This window comes from Hippoglossus stenolepis, chromosome 2 (genome assembly GCF_022539355.2).
Source record: "Hippoglossus stenolepis isolate QCI-W04-F060 chromosome 2, HSTE1.2, whole genome shotgun sequence".
Lineage (NCBI taxonomy): Eukaryota > Metazoa > Chordata > Actinopteri > Pleuronectiformes > Pleuronectidae > Hippoglossus > Hippoglossus stenolepis.
The window spans coordinates 6,913,941-6,938,606 of NC_061484.1; the positions used below are offsets into that span (position 1 = coordinate 6,913,941).

At 41.2% G+C, this 24,666-nt stretch overlaps 1 protein-coding gene and 1 pseudogene across 1 annotated transcript; both read left to right on the forward strand.

Annotated features, from left to right (window-relative positions):
- The window catches only part of LOC118117186, a 267,659-nt pseudogene that overhangs the window by 16,515 nt on the left and 226,478 nt on the right, over positions 1–24,666 (forward strand).
- On the forward strand, positions 10,302–23,489 carry pi4k2b (phosphatidylinositol 4-kinase type 2 beta). The gene is made up of 11 exons (XM_035169007.2): positions 10,302–10,806; positions 15,541–15,692; positions 16,262–16,342; positions 16,461–16,580; positions 16,784–16,915; positions 17,905–18,058; positions 18,363–18,418; positions 19,091–19,199; positions 20,606–20,739; positions 20,890–20,949; positions 22,130–23,489. The coding sequence occupies exons 1-11, from the start codon at positions 10,458–10,460 to the stop codon at positions 22,301–22,303; spliced, it is 1,521 nt and encodes a 506-aa protein (XP_035024898.1). The 5' UTR covers positions 10,302–10,457; the 3' UTR covers positions 22,304–23,489.

The following is a 24,666-nucleotide window of genomic DNA, read 5'->3' on the forward strand; positions in this document are numbered from 1 at the left end:
ACCATGCCACGGGGCTCTCCCACACAGCCAGAGACACACGTGTTGCTTTTAAGCATACTTTATTAATAATTACAACCAAACTCAGAACATAAAGGGCCAGCAAACTCTGCTGGCGACTAGCTTTCCAGCTCGGTGTCTCCGAGTCCTCCGAGTCCTGTGTCGGAGCGTGTCTGGAGGCAGCGCAGACGCTGCCTTTCAAGCGTGAGGACCAATCAGCTAACAGCTCTCACCTGTGCTGATTGATCCTCCGTGGTGCAGGTGAGGGTGCTCTCCCAGCCCCCTCACCTCCATAAAGATGTATTCTCCATCTACCATGTTGTTAGATATTCATGCGTCATAAGTAGAAAAGTACTGAGGAACATGTGACTGAGTAGGGGAATACCGACGAAAACATAACTCACAGCCCAAGGTCACAGCCCAAGGCTGTGGGACAGGAGATATAGGTTCCACCCAGATTGTATGTGTATAAAAATCAGCGGACGATGTTGTCCGGGGCTGATTTCCTCATGATCCATCCTCGGGGTTGGTGAACAGAGGAACTGAGCCCAGAGACTCTGTAAGTATCATGATTTATAATAAAACATTTTTGTCTGATAACTACCTTGTATGTGTGTGACTTTCCTCTAATCAAATGAACACGGCGGACTGGAGAATTGAGAACAGAATGAGGTGATCAACGTTGCTCCGCCAACAATTTGGTGACCCCGACGTGATAGAGGAAGTCAATTGATAAAACCCGAGAGAGGGGAAGGAAAAAGAGATCGACAAAGAAGTGGTTTCTCCAATGCAGACCGCGATCAACTAAAAGGTAAGCAGCGACCTTTTATAATAAAACAACTGCATATTGGATAAGAACAATTAATTGAAGATCCGACTCCGGCATTGATCTCATAAAACAAATTTAATTCTAAAAGTGTAATATCAGACAAAACACGAAAAAAAAAGAGGTTAAAGTCCTCTGAGGGAATGATAACAGGTTAAAGTGAGAATACAATATTACACTGAATTCACTGAACAGAGAAATTGAGAATGTGTGTTTTTATTTCAGCTGTTTGAAAGAAAGTGTAAAGAGAGATGTATTGTTTGTATTTGGATATTTGTATTGCTAAGATAACATTTGGATACGTAGAACAAGATACACAAACATGATGAAAAGAAAGAAAATTATTATTTTGCATATTTGTGAATAAATTCTACAGAGCGAAGCTGCACTGGACAGAAGCACCTGCCATCTCTCATTCTTTCTCCTGTTTATACAGGAAATCTTATCTGCTTATGGGATCTCAACCTGAGACCTGTAACACATACAAATAAGAAACACAATAAGAAAACACAATAAAACAAATAGACAATTACACAAAGGCTAGTCTAAATAAATGAGTCTTTAGAGACAATTACACAAAGGCTAGTCTAAATAAATGAGTCTTTAGCTGCTTTTTGAAGTGTCCACAGATCTTAAGACCAAAGGGAGAGAGTTCTAAAGTTTAGGAGCCACAAACGCAAAAGCACAGTCTCCCTTCGTCCTAAGTCTGGATCGGGGGACAACCAGCAAAACCTGATCAGAGGACCTTAGAGACCTGCTGGTGACATAGGGCTGCAGCAGATCTATAATGTATACAGGTGCCTGACCATGCAGAGCTCTGTAGGCTATCACAAGAACTTTAATTGGATTCTGAATTTAATGGATAGCCAGTGAAGAGCAATCAGAATCGGTGTCACATGAGACCTTTTAGAGGACCTGATAAGGAGTTTAGCAGCAGCATTTTGGACCACTTGCAAACGATCCAAGAAAGTTTTGCTGGGGCAGGTGAAAAGTGAGTTACATTAATCAAGACGAAACAATATAAAAGAATGAATGAGAATTTCCATCTCTGCTCGAGACACAATGGGCCTTTTACAATGTTTCTCAGCTGGAAAAAACATGAGCGAATCAGACATTTGACATGTTGGTCCAGAGTAAGGGCCTCGTCCATAGTGACACCTAGATTTCTTATGAAGGATTTAACCATCGGGGTAAGAGACCCAAGATTATCCCTTATCTTTGGGACAAGACTAGGAGGGGCAGAAATGAGGACTTTTGTTTTATCTGCATTTAACTGCAAGAAATTATCCGTCAAACAGTTCTTTATAGCATTCAGGCAGTTATTTAAAACTGACAGTTTAGCTATGTTTTGTGTTTTAACAGAGACATATAACTAAATATCATCTGCGTAGCAGTGATAGGAGATACCTTTAAAGTGCCTTATTATCTGTCTGAGGGGAAGCATATACAAGGCAAACATAATAGGACCAAGGACTGAACCTTGGGGCACACCACAAAACAGAGTTTCAGATGAGGAGGTAAAACTACCAACAGATATTGAAAAACTCCTATCAGAGAGGTAAGAGGAGAACAACTGCAGGGCTGACCCAGTGATACCCACCCACTGCTCAAGACTCTCAACCAAGATACGGTGGTCCACAGTATCAAAAGCTGCACTGAGATCTAACAGAACCAACAACCGGCGGAAAACCAGACTGAAACTTATCAAGGACATTGTGTTCATCTATTGCAGTTGTGAGCTGCTTAGCTACCACTTTCTCCAACATTTTTGAAAGAAAAGGCAGTTTGGAGATAGGCCTGTAATTTCGGGATAGAGAGGGATCAGTATTTGTTTTTAGATAGGAGGTTGAATAACAGCCAGTCGGAATTGAGCAGGGAGTTGACCAGATAATAGAGAGCAGTTAATTATAGAGAGGACAGCAGGACCAATTGAGCCAATGACATTTTTAAACAGAGATGTTGGTAAGATATCAAGGGGACAGGAGAAGATTTTTATTCGATTGACCAAATTAGTGAGATCTTGGAGTGTTATAGGAGAAACTCTTCAGGATCATAGGCTGAGAGGAGCAGGGGATTGGAGGAGAAAGTGAGCGGATAATGTTTAATCTAATGTTATTTATCTTGCCCACAAAGAAAGCGAGAAATTTGTTATAGTCCTCACAAAAAAAAAATCAGGACAGCAGGCATTGCAGGAGTAAGCAGCTAAGTGACTTAGGGTGGGGTTAAGTCATTTTTAAAGTAGCGTCATCATGAAGTGGGGACCCCACCGGAAGTGTGTCTGTGTGGACACGGCACATAAACTGAACCCAGACAGACAATCCTCACTGCTTATTTGAAAACCCACTGTGTTATGTTACTATTGGCTGGAGGAGAGAAAAAGAAGAAAAGAAGGAAGAAAAAAGGGAAAGAGAGGCCGAGGGGACATAATTCAAGAAAAAGGGAAAATGTGCTGAAAGTGAACAAATTACCACCATATTACACAGTAGGAGCCAAACTTTAACATGTGTTTGTACTTGTGTTTGTGTGTGTGTGGTGTTTTCCAGTCTTGCCAAGACATATTGTCATAGCACAGCACCAGACTACTTCAGCAGAGCTAGCAGAGAACACAGCTGTTTGTCCATATACAGAAGAAACTCCACCTAAACACTGTGTTACTTGAACGCACCCTGAATCTCAACAACTTTCACTGTAAAATACATTCAGCTACGTTAAAACTGCATTTGCTGCAAATGCATTTATATGAAGAGCAGTATATACAGTACATTTCCCATAAGGCCTGTAAGTTTTCATAGATTGAGTTGAGGTCGAGTTGAGGTCCTGCTCAATGGATCTATAAATCTATCACCATCTAGAGGCCAAATGGTGCCACGTCTGGTTTTCATGACACACATGTATGATTCCAAAACAGGCCAGTAGATGGCGTGTTGGCTGTAAGAAAAACAAAATGCTCCTGACATGGCAACTGCTCAGACTCAGATTGGAAGAGTAATGTATATGTGAAGCGGACTATTTATAGCGCTGGTCTCTGACTGGGTGCTTTTGAAGTTAAAGTAGACGGCACAGCTAAACATCTGGAACTGCATGCAGGATTATCATGGAGACTGGATTCAGAGGCGTGTGATCGTGTGTCTTTATTCAAAGCCTCACTGCTGCGAAAGAGAATCTTGTTGTAATGTGTTGCAGAATAAGAGTTTTACCACCTGTACAGCTGTTTGTGTTGGTTGAGGCCCTGTTGGGCTCAGGTGGAGGATAAAAGGAAGCAGGAGGAGGAAAAGAAGAGGTTGTCCTCACGCACCTTCAAAAATGTTATCTGGCAATATTTCAATCTGCATTCTGTATTTGGCAAACATGTATGTGGACAAGATAACACCCACTGACCCCAAATACTTCACTATGTGCAGTGGTGGGAAGCCATTTACTTTGTCACTGTATTCAAGTATGTGTTTCATGTGTCTGTGCTTAATTAGATTTATTTTCTGGTTACTTTACTCTACTACATATATAGCAAATATCTCTCCTCCTCTTAGATTTTACAATGCATTGTGTTAAATTTTCATGTTGTTTTTTGTATATTTTTTAAAAGTAATCAATAACGAGAAGGCTGATTGGTCCACTGATTAAATCAGAGCGAACAGGTAACACCAGACCCCGCCTCCTGCAGCAGCAGCATCACTGGTGAAGAAGAAACAGTGTTTTCAGTTGATCATCTGCAGCTTTCTCCATTAATATGACAGACTCTGTATTATTCTTATATTTTTCTCACACATAATCTATTGTGAAGCATTGCTTGAAATTTACCAAAGTTCATCATACACTTTGCTTCATTTCAAAAAATAGTATTACAAAGGAATACACACAAGAGAAACACACCAGACTTGTGAAAAGAAAAAAGGACAAAAAAATGATTACCCAACAATTCCCACAAATAACCACTCCCTCCCAGGACTGGAGACCATACAGGGCATACGTGATTTTGCCGGCTAAAATAATTCAGTAGCTGGACAGCAGTTTTCCCATTATTTTTTTTGTATCTATTTTTGATGGCTCAGGAAGTAGAGCGTGTTGTCCACTTACCACAGGGTCGGTGTTTGGATTCCAGTTTCCCCTTTTTCTGTGCTGTACATAAATGCAATGTATCAATGTGTATGAATGGATGAATGCCAAAACTGTACTGTAAAGTGCTGTGGGTGGTCATTGAGACTAGAATAGCGCAATACAGACCATTGACACATCTTTTATCTCTTCTACTTTCTGAAAGTATCTACCCACACGTTGACCCCATCTTCCAGCGCACACTGACCGAGTAGCAGCCAGATCAGGGTCCAGGGACCTCAGACCTCTGAAGCGTTAACCATAGGGAATAATGGACCTTTAGTTCAGTCCCGTGTTCCAGGGGAAGTGGTGGTGATGCTTTATTTATCATTAAGAGAGAGAAAGAGAAAGACTGACAGACATTTATAATAGGGCACAATCCTAATGCCCCCTGTAATGTCAAACTGTGAGTCATCATTAACCCCAGCACCCAATGACATTCTGAGTGCCATCAGAGGTGATTAATGATGCTAATCAGCATCATAAACACACACACATACACGTTATGTGTCACTCAAATTAACCTTAGCTTGGAAGCATTTTCTATTATTGGAAATAAATATTGAGATGGTGAGTGACTTTGTGTGTGTGTGTGTGGTAGGTTAAAACACTTATCTTATTTGCTCCCCCTCTCTTCCTACAGTACGTTGCCCACAGTAGTTCTGGTTAGTAAAGCGGTGAGTCATACAGTGAGAGTTGGATGCCAGACAGATGGAAGTATATATATATTTTTTTATTCATTTTCTTTTTTCTTTTAATTTAGTCCAATCTGTCCAAACTTCTGTTGCCATGCCAGCTGCCCCAGTCTGCAGTCTGTGATTACAAACTTTCTCCTACTCACAACTTGACTGTTAACTCAGTGGATCTGGCTTACTGGAGATTTCGATTGTGGGCGCTTTCATCCATCAACCATCACTGTAAATGTATGTTTTAAATAATCTTGAATTTGTCAGTATCATGTTTCAGTGAAAAACTGGAAAAAATGTTTATTCTGATGACTGTTTTGATGCTAATATTAATGATTGTGCCATTTTTATTTGTCACAGTCGTATTTGTAAAATATCCTCATTTGACTCAGCGTCACAAATAATCCAGAGCTTATATATATTTTTTAAGTACAATGTGTAAAAAGGAAAATTCCTCTGACTGTTTGGTTGATAGATAATAGAAAAAAAACATAAAAACATCCCACCCTGCCTCTCATTAACGCAGCCTTCATATTTTTTGGTCCAGGTGAGAAGAAGAGTTCCCTGGGGAGGGACTACCACCCTCTGTGTCTGAAGTGTCAAAAGTGCAACAGACAGCTCACAGCCGGACAACAGGTATACAGGAACAATGAATGAGGGAAATAATGAAAACAAAAAGCGAGTGAATGCATAAATAGGACAAGCAAATAAATGTATGATGCAGTCAATGTGTCCTGCTGATTGTGTTTCAGTATGACGAGAAGCCGTACTGTTCACACTGCTACCTGAGGATGTTTGGTCCAAGAGGTACTGCCACACACACACACACACACACACACACACACACACACACACACACACACACACACATACATGTCTCTCTACAGTTCTGAGGACACTCATTGACATAATGCATTTCCTAGCCCCTTACCCTAACCTTAACCATCACAACTAAATACCTAACCCCAACCTAAACCAAGTCTTAACCCTTAAGGCCATTAGAAGTGGGTCAGAAAGTGAGGACCAGCCAAAATGTCCTCACTGTGTAGGTTGTGGGCTCTGAATGGTCCTCACAAAGATATCTGCACAAGTACTCACACACACACATGCAGTGGGTATGTCTGCAGTGTGCCTTGACTGCTGCAGGGGCTTGTCATCCAGTGGTGGGTGAAGTACATAGGTCGACACACACACATGCACACACAGACAGACACACACACATGCATAGAGAAGGTGAGAGACATACTGATGTGCTTCCCTGTGAAGTGTCATGTGTCACATGAGTGACAGTTCAGGTGTTTGTCCGTGATGATTGGAGGGATATAGAAATAACAGGTGAAGGAGGCTGAGCTAGAAACAATATGGAGAGAGATGCTGACGGCCAATGAGAGAGAGGCCTGATTGGATTATTTAACATCCAGCAAAGAGCAGGGGGATGCCTGCGTTTCTACAGAACGTCTTTCAACCTGTCTGACTCCCTCTCAAGCCCCCAAGATCCCTCCTCCTCTAACCTTCCTCCTTCCTCCTTCCCTGCGTGCACTCCCCCTCCATCCCTCCCCCCACCCCTGTCTCCTTCACCCCCTAACCCCCTACCTTGATAGATCACATGGCTGCTGTGATAGCAGCTGGCTGACTGCTCAGCCAGCTGAGGGTTAAGGGGGGGAAAGTGGTGCTAGGGTTAGGTCACTGGGAGAATAAAAAGAAAAGAGCGAGAGACCATTAATTTACAGGGGAGTTAGGATGAGAGAGAGGGGGAAAGTAAGAGCCATGGAAAATTACAGCATTAAGTCTGGCAAAGTTAATGCAGAGGTTCTTCAACCTGCAATAATCCACCTCGGGTTCTGTTAAGACTAAAATCTATGTTTTTCTTTGAGTACGTGTCTGTGAAGATGGCAATGAAACTGAACTCTAAACAAATGCAGTATGTTGGACAGGGGTGGGGGCAGGGGCAGTTTGGGCTGAATATGTGGGAAAATGTGCGGCCTTCACATAGTGACTGATAGTAGCCGTTGCTGGCTGGTTTTAATCTTGAAGTTGATTGTTGTGTGTGTGTGTGTGTGTGCGTCACATCGCAGTTCAGTCTTGCACCTGTCTGATAATGCCTGTTTGAGAAGACTGTGCATCTGTGGCATACAATACACTGTACTTTAACTTGTTCTCATACCTAACTTGCTATATTACAGCCTAAACTCCATTAGCTTTATTCAAACATCACACATACATGAATGCACTGTTTTCTTAAAAAACTGTGAAATACCCTTAGAAAGAATTCAAGCAGCGGCCAATAGGGTCTGAAGGACAGATAGGAAAGGCGTTGTTTTGTCTAGAAAATGCGCATGCCATACTGAAAACTCACAAGCTGTCAGCCGATTCAAGGCTTGTTTTAAAAACACCAAACCAAACACTGTCAGAATGTGAAGATTTTCCCAGCTACTGTCAGAGGAGGGGCGAACCTGGGAGCAGCTCCTCATCATTGGCGGATTCCAGTGCCTAGAGGCTGGGACCAGCCTGTGCACTAGCCACGGTGACTCCCCCTCGTTATTGACCAATGAAGTTCTACCTACTATTATAAATATTGCACCCACCGTCCGTTCGGGGCGACTCTTGACTTCCCCGGCGGTATTAGGCGGCTTGGGGCTGTACGTTGAGTGCCCATAGCTATGTAGTAGCTTTTCATTGCTTCTAAATAAATACTTTTTTGAACCAAGACCGACTCTACTCTCTCTACCTAAGGAAAAAAGAACACGACAGTTCAAACTGAAAAAATGGAGCAAATTAAATTGATCATTATCTAATCACACCAGAAAAAGACAGATTTTGTGATCTCAACCTTAATGTCAGTGGGAAGACAAGGAATCATTGTTCCTCCGCTGGCAAAATGTGAAGAGTGATGACACTTTTTGAGGAAATACATATGGTGAGTAAGTGGCACTACTAGAATTTTTTTCTTCTTTTGGAGAAAAGCTGCTGGAGGTGGGACTCAACATCTTTGATTTGTGAATCACTGTCGACACCTAGTGGCCACAGACATACACAACTTCTAAATATCAATGCAGGACAAACACAAACATGAGAGGACAGTGAATGTATCAGTGTGCTTCGTTGTGATTAAAAAAAATTGTTGCTGTAAAAATTACTTAAAAATCTAAATAAACGTGATTTTTGTGTAACACAGCATCTCTATTTTAATTGGTAAGTTGTTAAACACAACTTTAGGAAAGACAAACTGTGTCCTGTTCATGATCTTATACTGCAGTTGTATTACTTTCAATGAAGCTGAATTAGATTCAAACTCGCAGTAGTGCACAGGCTTGGTTAACAACTGTTTGTTGAAGCTGGATTTTAGGTTAATGGAACTTTATAAATGAAGCTTTGGGTTTTGTGAACTGTTTGGTTATTATGTAATGTCACTTAAAAAAGAGACAACCAGGGCCGGCTCTGTACATCTGGGGGCCCTATGCAGGATAAGTTTGGGGAACCTGCTTTGCAGTGGGCTGACCAGAATATACACTTATAGCCCTTATTCATTTAAGGCTAGTCTCAGTTAATATAATTAAATCATACATAAGGTCAATTTTTTTTAAACAACTAAAATTCTATAGTTTTTTTATACAAACATGCACCATAGATTACATTAATCTTCTCTCTCCTCATTTCACACTTAATATTCTGCCAACATTCATCTGGTAAATATTACATTAACTAACATTAATAGACAATTTACACTGTCCAACCCGCAAGTCGTTCTCTCACTGATGAAGGAGGCCCTGCCACCCACACACAGGCTGTGTTACATACATAACAATATAATTGTACCAGTTGTAGCAAGCAAACAGAAGATTAGCAACCCATAAGCAACCACTTATTGGACTTGTAAGGGCCGGCTCTGGAGACAACATACAGACAAAGTGGAGAAAAATTAGGAATTAGTATTAAAGCAGGCCAACAAGTGAGCCAAAACTCAAAAGGTGTTTAGTTTATCCAGTTTGGACTACTGTAAAAAACATGGTTGCCTCAGAGGACCTGCTCCATATGTAAATATAAAGTTTTTAAATATACAGGGGCCACCCTTTGGTAAAGAAAACCAAACTTTGTACAATTTGAATGATCACACAATAGTGAAAAAAATCACTAGGATTATTTTATATTCAATTTCTGCCAATAGATCCCTTTCACCTAAATCTTACACACTGAACCTTTAATTGACTGACTGGCAAAGACATACCAACCAGTTTTTCAAAATTAACCTCCAATAAATACTAATGACTATATTTGTGTTGTATATGGAATGCAAAACCAATGGTCTATTTGGTTTTACGGCCTTACGCTTAACTACACTTATTCATCACATACACAAAATACACACAAAACCCTCACTGAGAGCACACACATATTTAAGACAATACAAATGTTGTCAGGCGAAGGGGGCTATATAACAGACAGTGAGTGACGTCAAGAAACAAGGTTCAGTGTAATCAGGTAAATCTACATTTCAAACCTTCACACATTGGACCTCCAAAAGGGGGGACATGAATTAATACAACAAGAATTTAGATATATCCTCATAAAACCTACTCGCCTCGCCACAGTGTATCTGGGAGCTGATTTTGCCAGGCGAGAAATTGTTGACGTATTAAAATGTTGTGAGTCTTTGAACGCATCTTCGGCCAACCGGTGTCTTTACTGCTGCGCATGCGCACTGGCCCAAGCAGGAAGTAGGATTATGTGGACATTTCTGTGTCTGGGAGCGAGAGCAGCTGCTTTCTAACAGTTCTTCTGGACCGGAGCCGCTTTAAAATGGAGCTGTGAGGGGAACCAGGTGTGATTCACTGTAACTGTGTTCAACCAGAGGGACAATGATGTCCGAATGCGACCCGACAGAGACGGAGAGCAGCGGGCTGGACGCCGGGGAGGCAGCGGTGTCACTGCCGGAGTCCAACTTTCTCTCCTCGGACTCTCCTGGGGTTTTGTTTGACAGGAGCCGGGAGGGCTTGGGACTCGCGCTGAACCCCGGGGTCGCCGTTCGTATGTCGGACTCGTGTGAAAGCGTCCTGACCGAGCTGGAGACGGACGGCTCCGGAGAAGAGGCGCTGCTGCTGCCGTGCTTAGCGGGAGGCTCGTCGTCTCCGCGGGGTGAGAGGGAGAAGCGCAGCAGGCGGAACAGGCACAGCTCCTCGTCGGATAAAGACACCTTGGCCTCGCCAGGTAAGTGCTGCGGATCAAGGACTCCGGAAATCTTATTATCTCAAGTAGTGGTGGGTGAATATAGTGAGATCAGGAGCCCACATGTTGTATTATAGCTCAGTGCAGAATAACAGCGGCTCAAGGGAGATGTAGAGATAGCAACGTGGTCAAAATGATGTCATGTTACCCATAGGTCACTCGATAATAAGGGTTACATTTCATATCAACCAAAAAGTAAAGTATTCAGTGCTTTTTTACTAAATAATCTAGCTGTTCCCATAATATACCACCATAATGATTTGATAATATGAATATATTCTGTGGGATGCTTTCACCAAGGATAAATCATTTTTCAACATAAATACACATTACACCAAGTTTAGAGTTATTCAACATCCTTATGTAAGACTTCCCTCTTGAGGAATTTCCCCGTCAACACTTAGATTTATGAGACAAAACAAAACAGCAGTAGACAGACAATGTTACACAGTTGACATGACACATTAGAAGAAAAGGAGAAACCTCTAGAAATTATTTTTTAAATGTATTTTCAACTTAAGTGCATTGACACGTAAAGGAATGGTTCACCCGAAAATAAAAATTCACTCATTATCTGCTCACCACTATGCCGATCGAGGGGTGGGTGAAGTGAGTCCACAAAACACTGCTGGAGTCTCAGGGGTAAACAGTGTTGCAGCCAAATCCAGTACATTTGAATTTGGCTAAAAATAAACCTAATGACTTTTTGTATTAAGTGAAATAGAAATGTGCCCCAATATTATTTGATCATTGCTTGAAGTGAATAATTAGTCAAATTGACAAATACAACCCATGGACATGAAAGGTACCCCTAATTATAGAATGACTCATAAAATCACATAATGGGGACTTGTCTTCCTTATGGAGACAAAAAGCAAGTCCCCATAATGTAAATAATTACATTTTAAGGTGAAGACATGTTTTATGTTAAGGTAAGGCTTAAAGTTAGACGGGTTAGGTCTAGTGTTTCCTACAGAGCTCTATGCAAACACAAGACATTTGCCTTCAAAGTCACATGAGTGCATGGGTGGTTTGCATAACATCCATATCACATCAAAGGTATTTGTCTTGTGTTTGCATTGAGTTGAGCTCTGTTCCATGTCTGTGTGTTTTCCAGTCATCTGATGTGATTGCTGCATGTTATCACATGTGGCTGATATGACCCGGCACTTAAACCTGGTGACCTTAACAGTACAAGTCCAGCCACGAGTGAAGTTGATAGGGCAACTCATTTTAAAGTATCCTTGTTGTAAACGGCCCATTGATGATACTTATTTGTGGATACATTTCATTATTCAGTTTCCTGTATTATCCCCAGTACCTGTGCAGCATGGTTTAAGGTTTCTATGCCGATGTCTTCCTCTGTTTAGCTGAGGACTCTGCTACAAAAACGAGGCCAACATCATCTGTTTTTTGCCAATGTGTTGTTTGTGTTGCTTATCTCTTGTCACTCACATCATTCACAGCCCTGGATTGGTCCTGGACTACATAAAAGAAAAGGTTGATGAAAGGGAAAACAAAGAAAAGGTGATCTAGTCACCATGGAAGCGGCACTTCACTGCTTATTACATTTAACACCACTCCCCCTCATACCGCCCACCTTTTTTATTATCCCCGCAGCATACCTTTTTAGCATTTGTGTCCTTCTCTTTTCACTCCTATCAGTACGTGTCTTTCTCTGTGAAGATCTGTTGTTCTATCAGGGACACATATCGAGGCCACCGGGAAGACACTGACGAGACTGAGACTGAAATCACAGGTGTTAGTGTCCCATTTCCTGTGGTCCCCTTTTGAATAATTGTGCTCGGATCTAGAATTACAACACAGTTTGCATTACAAAGAAAGACTCGCACACAATATGCTGAGCTATTGTGCTGCATCACTTTGTAGGACACAAGAAGTCCATTCCAATTTCCATTGAAAATAGTGGGATTTAAATTGTACCAAGAATATGTTGGAGAAAATGACACGAACGTGATGTGAGGTTTTACAGGTCAGTGCTAAAATAACATGCATTCATACAACTCCAAGCTGCCTTTAACTTTTCACCCTCTTTTGAAACCTTCTTCCACCAGAGTCCATATTTGCTAGAAGCAGCAAGCATTATTTAATCTAATTTTAGGTCACGCAATATACATTTTAATCCTGATTGATATGCATACGTTCAAACACAATGGCACATTTGATCACATAACTGTTTTAACATAGAACACAAGATTTTCAATGTGTTTTGCAACGCACCCGTGTAATAAGGACATGTACTTGTAATGACTTTAATTTAAAGTTGCGTTTTAAGTGCGGCTTCACGTCTTTGCAGTAACCGCTGTTGAGAGCACAGTGTTGTGACATGTGACACCCTCTGTGTACTGCAGGTCAGCAGGTCCCCTGAGCTCTGAGGGAGCTGCACTCGGGCCAATTAACTGACCAAGGGCCCTGAGCGACACACATTAAATATGCATAAGGCCACCGCACAAATAAACACGCAAACAATCTGCTGTGTTGCATTTGATTTGACTCTGACTTGCTGCTCAGTGAGAATAGTGAAAAGGCAGAAACAGAGAGAGTAATTTCTTTTCTCCTGCGGTTACACTACACAATGACATTATCATAGACTTCCAGCAATTGTACAAACCAGTGCAGCCATGCATCATTCATCAGGGACGGCCGCTGAATAAACACAATTAAATGATGGAGATAAAATATAGAAATATTTTGTCATCTGCCTTTTATATATATATATACACACACACACACGTTTGTACGTCTATCTTAGTGAGGACATTCATTGGCATAATGCATTCCCTAGCCCCTTACCCTAACCTTAACCATCAAAACTAAATGCCTAACCCTAACACAAACCTTATTCTAACTCTAACCCTAAAACCAAGTCTAAACCTTCAAACAGCCCATTAAAAGTGGGTCAGAAAGTGAGGACCGTCCAGACTAAAACGCAGCCCCAGAACTTTCAAACTATAATGGGCCAAGCAGCATTTCCAAACATTTTAACACATTTTAGCGACTCTAAAACTTTGGAGTCATATGGACGCCAGGTGAATCCGTAATAGAGTTGAATCAAAGAAAATATGGATGAATCCTCAGTCTACTCTCAGTATGATCCAACTGGTGGGACCTGCAGGGTTGAGTTGCTGTACTTTTAGCGACCTCTTAATGGTATAAAAATGTATGGTTTGATTCAGGCTCTGCTGGTAACAAATGGAGCACGAAACTCAAGTACAGCTTGTACAAACCTTGTGGCTTTTAGAGAAAGATGTTAGTGCTAATGTTTTGAGGTTTTTGGATGGTTGGAAAATAAACCATTGTTGAAGATGCAACCCAACCAGTGTGGGATCAAAAGACTGCAGCTGGAATAACATCACTTCACCCCCAGTGAAGTAAAAGGTTCAATAGGAAATGATCTCGGTAACACCTCTATGTTGAGAGGTTTTCCTCTTATTGGTTAGGTCTTGGTGGTCTGCACAACAGAACCCTGACAAGTATCTAGTACTTTCGGGGAAAGAAAAGATCCCTGATATATATATATATTTATACATATAGATATTTGCATCTCCATCCTTCTCTTTTCTCCTTCCTCTTTTTAATTTGCGTCTCTCTCCCTCCTCTTCAAGTGAATTAGGTTCAAAGCTATCATTTTTTTCTCCTTATCTCTCTGTGACAAGTGGCACATTAACTGTCCCCCACTCCCTTTGTCCATTCTTTCATCTCCTCCTCCTCTCCCACCCCCTCCTCCTCCCAGTGTCTGTCTTTTCATCTCCCCCTGCATCCCACTGTGACTTCAGTGTGACTGATACAGGGCATATGGGGCTTCTCAGTCAGCTGACTGCTCTGTACTCTGTGAGGAGGAGAAGGTAGAATGTGACAAGTCATACGGCCGTGCCTCCATCACAGGAATAATTAGCGCCACAAACTCATCAGAGAGCAGTCACGTCCAGAGAATTGTTAGTGGATCTGAGGGGCAGTAGAAAATGCCATTTTTCTGACTAGTGGCAGTGTCATTCATTTAGCGGTATTTCCTCAGAGCAAGAGGATCTTTGGTTTAAGTCCACTGACCAGATGGGGCCTCTCTGTGTGGAGTTTGCATGTTCTCTGTGTGGGTTCCATTCCACAGTCCAGAGACATGTAACTTTGGTGAATTGGAGTTTCAAAATTCCCTGTAAATGTGTTTGTGTGACAGATGAGCCACCTGTTCCACCCCAGCTCTAACCCAGTATGTGCTTGGAACAGGACCAGCCTCCCATGACCATGAAACTTGTATACAAAATTTCAAAGATATTTGATTGAGCTTTGCTCAGTTGATACAAATTAGAGGACTTCCATGTTTTCAGTTTTTGGACTCCGATGAGATAGTGGTGATGGGATGGCCTCAGATTGGGGGTGTATCCTTATGTTTCTTTTCTCTAATATGTTTTCTGCTCTTCTATTACAATTCAAAAATCATTACCAATTATGTTTCAGTGTGCAGTATGTAGATGAGGAATATTAGCAATGAGTTTCTTATGACTCTTCCCATTATAGTTTAGCAGTGAAGCTGATGATTCAAGAATTTCTATGGTCTTTCTTTTTTATCGTGCTTAGAGGCTCTCAATATGTCTTCTTTTTTTTAACTGAGCCTTGTTGCAGCATCCAGCCATTTCTATTTGAACTGTGGCACAGCCTGATTGATCTTAATTTACCTTAATAATCGCATTCCCATTTCAGGTACCGGCAACGGGGACTTCAACCATTTCCCAGAAGATCCAGAGTTTGCAGATATTGTCCAAAGGGCAGAACAAGCGATCGAGAGTGGCGTCTTCCCAGAGAGAATTTCACAGGGATCCAGTGGGAGCTACTTTGTCAAAGACCCAAAAGGGGTGAGTTTGTGATAGAGGAACGGTAGTGATAAATACCAAGGAGGCTGAGGGAATGAGAAGTTTACTGCACCTCAAATCCTGCTCATCAATCAAGTTCAGGTTACCTTGCTGGTGCTCAAGTGTGCTAGCTTTATGACACTTGGTTTACTGTGGTTCTGCATCTGGAGTAGAATCTAATAGCTGAAAGATGTGAAGAGGAAGTGACAAGTTTAGAAACACACACAGGAAGAAGAAATTACCGCAGAGACACGCTGAATAATGCAGCCAGGGATACTCACATCGATAACAGATAGGAAGCATGCACGATTAGCATCACATTAACAAGTGTAATATAAACTACAGGGAAAGGATATTGATTTGTAACTTGTTAGCAGCATCTCCGTCACTTTACCTTTTCTGCTGATAGTTTTACATTTCCTATCTGTGGTTCTTTCATCATGTTCTTTCAATGTTCATCAAAGTATTTCTGCTTTTTCTATAGAGTAAACATGTGTTTGTTTGCTGTATTTTCCCATCTGATGTTCGACAAATGGTCTTAAATATTGTTTTTCATCATTTTTCTGCTACAGAAAATCATTGGTGTTTTCAAACCAAAGTCAGAGGAACCTTACGGTCACCTGAACCCCAAATGGACCAAATATTTTCACAAGGTGAACTGACTGACATGTTTAATTTGACTGTAAACTATTTAAACTCAGAAACACGATGAACCAGGTTTTGAAAATAATCTTCTTCTTCTGTTCTTTGTCTTTTCCTCTGTGTCATTAGCTGTGCTGTCCATGTTGTTTTGGACGAGGCTGCTTGTTACCTAACCAGGGTTACCTCTCAGAAGCTGCCGCCTCACTTGTTGATACCAAGCTCGGCCTGGGAGTGGTGCCAAAAACCAAGGTGGGGCTCAGAGAGCGCGCACGATATGTTATTGCAACTAAGCGTTTTATTTAATTCACTGTATGCTCAGACTCACTCTAACATAAAACAGGTGGTAGAGTATTCAAATATAGTCAAATTCAACAAACAACTGAATGAAAATGAATGTGTGGTGTGAAATTATCCAGCAGTAGATAATCCAAAGCATCTTCTTTTTATTTCAGGTGGTATACCTGGCTAGCGAGACATTCCATTACAGCGCCATCGACAGGGCGAAGTCCAGGGGGAAGAAGTACGCCTTAGAGATGGTCCCTAAGGTGGGGCGACACTTCCACAGAGTGGGACTGCCACCCAAGGTAACAGAGAGCATTTCCTTTAGGGTCTTAAGGCTCATAGGCTTCCGTTTGTCCGTTTCTATATAAGTTACGTCATATGTGATACATATTCAGACACAGACTGAGCCTTCTGTCTGTAGTCTGAGTTCATTTAGTCTGACTTTATGCTTATGGATACAAACCAATGAAACTGAGCAGTACCACTGGAAATCATGTGGGGCAGTATAGCTACTTTTCCAAGCGAGATGAACATAGGACACGAGAAAGACATTTTTACAATGGCGTAAAATTATCACAACCTTCTCCAGCGTCGCCATGTTTGTTGTTGTCCAAGAAACTCTGGACTCTGCACTGCCCTCTAGTAGATGTTTGAAACTGATGTGAAGGCAGCATATATGAGCCGTAATGTCACCTTCTTTTAGGTGTTTAGGAAAAACACAGGCTGGAAACTCTCCTCTGTATTTTGACTGTATACTGTCTCAACATTATGAAGTGTAGGAGTCATTGTTTCAGTGAGCGGAGGGCTGAGAAAAGCTGCTGACGCTGCCCTGGTGGAGGACATCAAAAGGAGTCGTGCCATGCAGTCTGTTGTGTTCCATAAAAAAACTGGTGTATTAAAATAAATAGGTCAGAGGAAGCATAGCTGTCATCTCTACCCTAAATCGTGTGTATATTTTCCATCAGAGAATGGATATTCTTATCTCTTGTATAACGTACGGTACTCTTTCGGTTTCTAATCTCCAGTTTCTCAGCTGAGGCAGTCCTCTGTATTATGCAGCTCTTAGTGTACGGTAGACGTAGTTAAAAGTTAACTATGAGGAAGTTGCCTTCATGTTTTAAACTGTCACACAGTGCTGACATTTTGCTTTGTTTACAGTATGTCACCATTTCACATGGGATATCATTGCACCACACCACAGTATCGACGTGTAAACAAACAACCTTCAGAACACTGCAGTACAATGGTGGTTTATGCATATCTGATGATTCTGGTGTTTGTGTGTTTCCAGGTGGGCTCCTTTCAGCTGTTTGTGGAGGGTTACCGTGGAGCAGACCACTGGGTGCGGCGCTTTGATGCAGAGCCGCTGCCGGAGAACATCAGGAAGCAGCTGCAGTCACAGTTTGAGCGGCTGGTGGTTTTGGACTACGTCATCAGGAACACAGGTGAGGGGTGTGTCACATGAACACAGTGTTTACTGAACATGATGCATGACAGTTCATCTATCGAACGAAAGTCATTCGCCATAAAGTTTAGTCTTATTTCGCACTGAAGCCATTTATTGTCACAGTTTAGTTTACTGGTTGAAATGTGTATTAACAAATACAGTTAGTGTGGGTTATGTTGTATTTGCACTTGTCAATATGACCCATAATTGTGAACATGCTCTCTCTCCCCAGCTTTATATGTCTGTGTGAGAACTTACTCAACATGTTTTTTTTCTTTCAATTTCTTCTTTGTCTTGATTAGATCGAGGGGACGAAAACTGGTTGATCAAGTATGAGAAGTCTGGAGAAGGACAAAAGGTGAAGTTAAAGCCACACACACTTGAGCTGCTTGAATGTTGGTACATCTTCATTATGGGACACAGCACAGTGGTTTTGGGTCTGAAAGGTGAATGATTTTGAGTTTCTGTTTGGATCCCATAGACACACACTTATCACTCATACCTCTTTCACACCATAATTAGCACGTATATGTGGTTTAAATGTGGGTTAACGTGCCTAAAAAGGCGATTGCCTACTTACCATTGCCAGTAGAGAATTTAGCAAGTTCACCCGGGTGTCATGTTTCCATCGATGCAGATCGGAACCAATAAGAAAATGTTCCTAATGCAGACTCATTTGACCTGAGAGTGAACGCCGATTGAATCCATTCTTATTGCAGACAAAATGTCTTGCCAGATGTTGGTGGGTTTTTGACTAATGGAAAAGGGGCTTCATGACAGTAGCTTGAAAATTACAGGTCTGGAACAAACCAGTGCCTCAGTGATTAGACCAACCAGAACACTATCTGACTACCTGTCATCAGTCATGATTTGACACGTGTTGATAAATGAGCAAAGGTTGTCATCTGCCTGCCCAATTGATCCGCCTTTTGTACCAGGATCAATAACTGGTTTGGTAACATCAATCACTCCGTCATTTAACGGTGATGTCTTCTCTGATCTTCATCCTCCTCCCCTCTCTCTCCTGTAGGATGCAGAGTTGCCAGAGACAGAGAGCTGTCCAGATTCTTGCATCAAGATCGCAGCGATTGACAACGGCCTGGCCTTCCCCTTTAAGCACCCAGACCAATGGCGAGCCTGTATGTTGGTCTCCTCTCTCCCTCACTGTCTACGTGAAATCTATATCCTTACTAATCATGGTGGAAAAAGCATCTATTGATTTTCATCCTGGATTCATTCTTTTGTAAATTTATGCTAAAGAATTTAGATAGAAATGGCAAACGCACATCACGTTAACTGAGATCAATATAATGAAATTATTTCTTTCAATTATGATGATATTGGAAATAATAGTAATATTTTTCTAATGAAAAACAGAACCTTTGTACAGGCAATGAATGATCTTAATTACTGCATATCATATTGACTTTACCTACACAATTGTTAACATGTAGTAAATTATTGTACAGGAGAAATAGGAACAAGAAAAATAAGAGGGTACATTCACTTTGTTTCTTACAAAGCAGGAGAAAGGGACTCAGAGGCAGGATAATCCACAAATGTGTACAATGGATAAAATGTATGACATAGAGAAACATAAGCTGCTTTCACACACGCGCTGAACTCCATGTCTGATCATTTGCTGCAGATATTCTGCACAGTTTGTCTTTCTTTAGTTTTTCCTGCCAGCTCCCTGATATTGAACCCAAGTGAGAATACAGCAGTATTAAGTCCTGAGACACACCAAGTGGGCAGGTTGATGACCTTTCTAATACACAGTGGATGTAAAACTGAAAAGACCAAAAAAAGTACAAATATCTGTCATACAAGTAGAAGACAATGACAATGATGTTAACTTGGAAAGACAACGAGATTCGTTGATATGAACCTGTGCAGGTGTCAATGTGTTGTAAACAAAAACATATGAGCACCACAGTGGAATTTATAGTCATGTCCTACCTGCTACAGATATTTCCCTGTTGTGAAAGCGTCTGACTCGGACCTGCTGTGTTCTTCATATGTGAAAGGGTTGGGCAGTCTCTGGAGTTCATGTCTGAAAACAGCTGAATTTGTTCATATATATATTTGAATGCTGGGAGCTCCTTTACATTATTAAAAAAAATTATTTGGAGTATATCTGACATGACAGCAAAAAACTATTTCTAATGCTGCAATGGTGAAGTTCCCAACAGCCATGCTGACAGACTTTGGACAAAACCGTTCTCGCTTTTCTCCATGAAACAGGAGTTGTGATGTATTTCTGGACCTTTTGCTTTTTACTGCAACTAGATTTCTTAATTTCACCTCGTTCCACTATAGCGTCTCTGCATGCGCGTGTATGTTCGTGGAGCACACACTGCAGAGGGCAAGCAGGGCTTCAAATTAAAATATGACAAATTACACTCATCAAACACAGGAATGTCTCACATAAAGGCCTGTTACCTTGAGGTACATAACTGATCCCATCAGGACTTTAATGAGTAGCGGGTTATTTGTAGGGCAGTCAGCGCTCATGGAAATCTCTGACGTTGTCTCCTTCCATCAGACCCATTTCAGTGGGCGCTCCTCCCCCAGGCGAGGGTTGCCTTCTCTCAGGAGACCAGAGAACTGGTGCTGTCCCGCCTCTCTGATATGAACTTTGTCCAGGACCTCTGTGAGGACCTCTATGAGATGTTCATGGTACAGGCCACTTTTTCTTCAACCTCTTTGTCCATTAATAGAGATTAAAAAGGTTTAGATAATTTTAACAGTCATGGAAACTGTCCAGCAGCAAAGTATCTTTGAACTTAACAACACCTCTAAACGCAATTTTCTTTTCTTTGTCTTCAGACGGATAAAGGCTTTGACAAACCCATGTTTGAGAGACAGATGTCTGTGATGAGGGGACAGGTGAGTTGTCTTGTTTTAAAACTGATTATTTCTCACTGTTCCTGTCAGTTTGTCTCTCTCCTTTGTCCTTTCCTTTCTCCTCTTTGCTCTTCTTCCCTACCTCTACCTCCTTTCTCTCAACCTCACAGCTCCAGCTTTCACCTCACCTCTCTGCTCCTTGCTATAATATATATGAATGTCAAATGAGCTCATAACACACGACACACACAACAGGCAACTACTTTCATTGCACAAGTCTCCTTTTCATTTAGTTATTTAACTTTACTGCGTCCAGTGTCCACCACCTTTAGGTTAAGAGATGCTTACTTGTATCACCAGAAAAGCTGAAGTGATTAATCAGAAAATCAAATAGCAAATATTTTGATAATCAATACATAACAAATTATGGTAATAATAAGAATATTTGCTGGTTTTGTTTAAAAAAACAATCATAATTTAGTTTTGTTTTGGTTCCTCTAAGTCAGAAACGTCATGCTTGAGTGACTGGAATGAGCTTCCTGTGTATTGTGTCGTAAACAATACACTGGAAGTCTCCCTACATGGCCTTGGCCCACCCCCCACCTCATCCCCCCCTCACACACTCGTTACGCCGGGTTTACACCGGACGCGGAAGCGCCGCGCAGCGCCATTGTCAAGCGCGCAGCCGCCTGGCTGTTCACATGGGACGCGCATTTCTCCGCGCTGGTCAGCCCGCGATTCTGCTTTCTCCGCTTGTTGTTATACCCGTTGAATGTCGGGGTTCGGGGGTAAATGATGGTCTTCATAGCCCCGACATTTAATTATGTGATTGGGAAAATTAAAACTCCAGGACAACAGAAGGGGAATACAAAGTATGGGATGCATATTTGATAATTTATATCATATAAAATATGTAATTTATATCGTTTAAAATCATGGGGGAGAGGGGAGGGGAGCTGGCTCACTAGCATTTAAAGGAACAGGCACTCAAAACAGGTCACTCTGTGGAGGGCTGTTTTATACAGGGTAAAAAGGGTGCTGTTTTAAATGATCCTTGTGGTATTTTGACCAAAGTATGTTACAGACATTTCATTAAGACCCCAAGGAACCATATCAACTTGTGGTAAAATGGGCATACAATGTCCCCTTTAACCTCACCAGTACACCAGGTCTTGTTAGTCACAGTTTCTCTGGTTTAAACATGAATCCTGTTTGCTCCCAGGTGTTGAACCTGACTCAGGCACTGAAGGACGGGAAGAGTCCCAGCCAGCTGGTGAAGATGCCGCCCGTGGTGGTGGAGCGCAGACATTCAAGTGGCCAGGGGCGTATTGCAACACTGGGCAGCGCCTTCACGCAAACCTTCCACTGCAAGCGGCCATTTTTCTCCTCTTGGTAGTCAGAAAGGGATGAGGAGGTGAGGATAACAATGTTTTTGTGACAAAGGATGAAATGAGGGAGAAGATGACGACATCACACTGGAAAGGAAGGACAGTGACGTATAATGAGAGGATGACCTGACGATAGAATGAATGAAAGATGAAGTGTTTTGTGAAGAAATTGGGCTCGGGCCCATTCCATCCTGTGAAGAGAGCACAGAAAATCATTGGAGCTGGAGTGATTGGCATCCCAGTGTCTCTGAGAGACCTTGGGGCTCTTTGTGGTTACCATGGTAACCTGATTGGATAATCGGCTTTTCCACAAAGGTGGGCTTTGTTTATTGTTAAATGGCAGAGAGAAAGGATTTCTTTAACCCACCCAAAGTACTGAAGACTCTTGCAAGATCTCTCAGTGGGTCTAATGGCCAAAGAACAAGCACTTACAAACCACTAACTAACACATCAGTGGTCTGCTAGTGTTTGGGAATTTAAAGGGTCCTCTCCACACAGCTATTTTTTCTTTAGGATGATGTTGTTCTTTGTCCAGGATACAAAGTCCAAATTTGCTTTTGCCTTGTAGGATTATGTATTGATCCATAGACGTACAATTACACTGCTCAAAGTGTTTGACTAAGTTCCACACAGCCGGTTGAACCGCCCTTTACTCAGTGTTTGTTTTCAAAAACCACATCCGTTACATACACAAACCCAGTGTCTTCAACTCTCACTTCTGCCAAACTCTGTTTCAATGGAAGGAGCGATGAAAAGCCTCAATAAGAGAACACTTTCAAAACTTGAAAATCAAATGTGGAGGAGGAGGAATGAACACGTTGCTTGAATGTAATCTTTTTACGGTTTCTACACAGATTCTTGCTCCTGAACATTTCAACACGAATGAATGCTGTCAAAAGAATTGATTTTTCTGGTAATGATGAATGTATTTGTTGTTTGACATGTATTTAATTGCTGAAAAGCAGCTTTTTCTTGAACCTTGGGGGGGGGCGGGCGGGCAGCACCCTGCCGCCCCACTTTATTACACATGATATGAAGAGGGAAAAAAATCAAAACAGTGGACGATATTTCACACTTGCTTGATGCCGTTGTGTTTTCTTATGTATGCATCTTGACATTTTTATTCCAACTCTATGATTGTATGAGAACAGCTGTATATTTAACAGATGAAAAATAAAGTTTTGGAAATTTGAATCTTTGTTTTGGTCTATTGTCCTTGTTAGTTTCACAAATAAATCACTATTGATGGTTTGAGGGATGATGACTTTGTGAATGATATTTTTACTTAAGTGCTAAGAGGATTTACTGTCGTCAAACAGTGTTGACAAAGGTGTGTTCAGGGTGTGACTAGAGTTTCCAAACGCCTGTAACACACTCAATAAACCTGTTCTTATGATTTAACTAATGACAGTGGTAGTCATGCCTCAAGCCAAAGTGAGCTAATAATAACTTGAATTAAAATGCAGCTTAACCAGTTTCTACCCTTTGTACTGTACAGGAATTTAGACATGAAACTGACCTGTAGTTAATGTGATCCTGTTGGATTTAAACTCCAACTTGATCAAGATTGTAAAATATTGCACATACCCAAGTAAGTTTTCTGATTTCTGTGCCCTCTGATTGAGTTTCAAGTCTGATGCTTCTTTTCTAACTTGCTGTACATCTATTGCTTCAAATATTTATTATTTTAAGTTCAAATTGGTCGCTCGATCACATTTTTGATTTGTCGATTAATCAGTTAGTCTTTAAAAAGAAGTTTTGCAGATTCTTTGACTAATTAGGCATTTGACTGGTATTTTATTTCAAGATTCATCTTGAAGGTGAACAGGGATTTGAGGAGCTCTAAGCATGATTAAGGATGGATTGATTGAAGGATTGACAGATGGACAAACTTTAAATACAACAACCTAATACCAGTGAGTGTTTTATATGATAGTGAACACGGCCTGTTTACACCAGTAATTGTATGAAACTCAAGTAAAAGATCTCTTTCATTTGAATTAAGATTTCTTTCAAATTACTTAAAAAGTTGATGTTTAATCTAATTCAAAGTTTTTGTGTAGCGGCATGACTCTAAATATTTATGATCACACACGTTTTGTGTGTATTTCTTAAAAAAAAACAAAAAAAACACACCAGTTGGTTAAAAAAGTGCAGCTATACCACGTATTTCCAGCAGGAGGCGTCTTAACACTTTTCCTACAGATGACCTCATGATAAGTACGTTTAATTGTGACGTCATGACTGAGTTAGCCTGTGTTACATTTAACAAAGAGGGAAAAATAAAATAAAAACTGAATGAGTCAAAAAACTAATGACCTGCTCACAAGCCCTTTATCTCCAGGTTAGTGTTAGAGGAAAATAGTAAAAG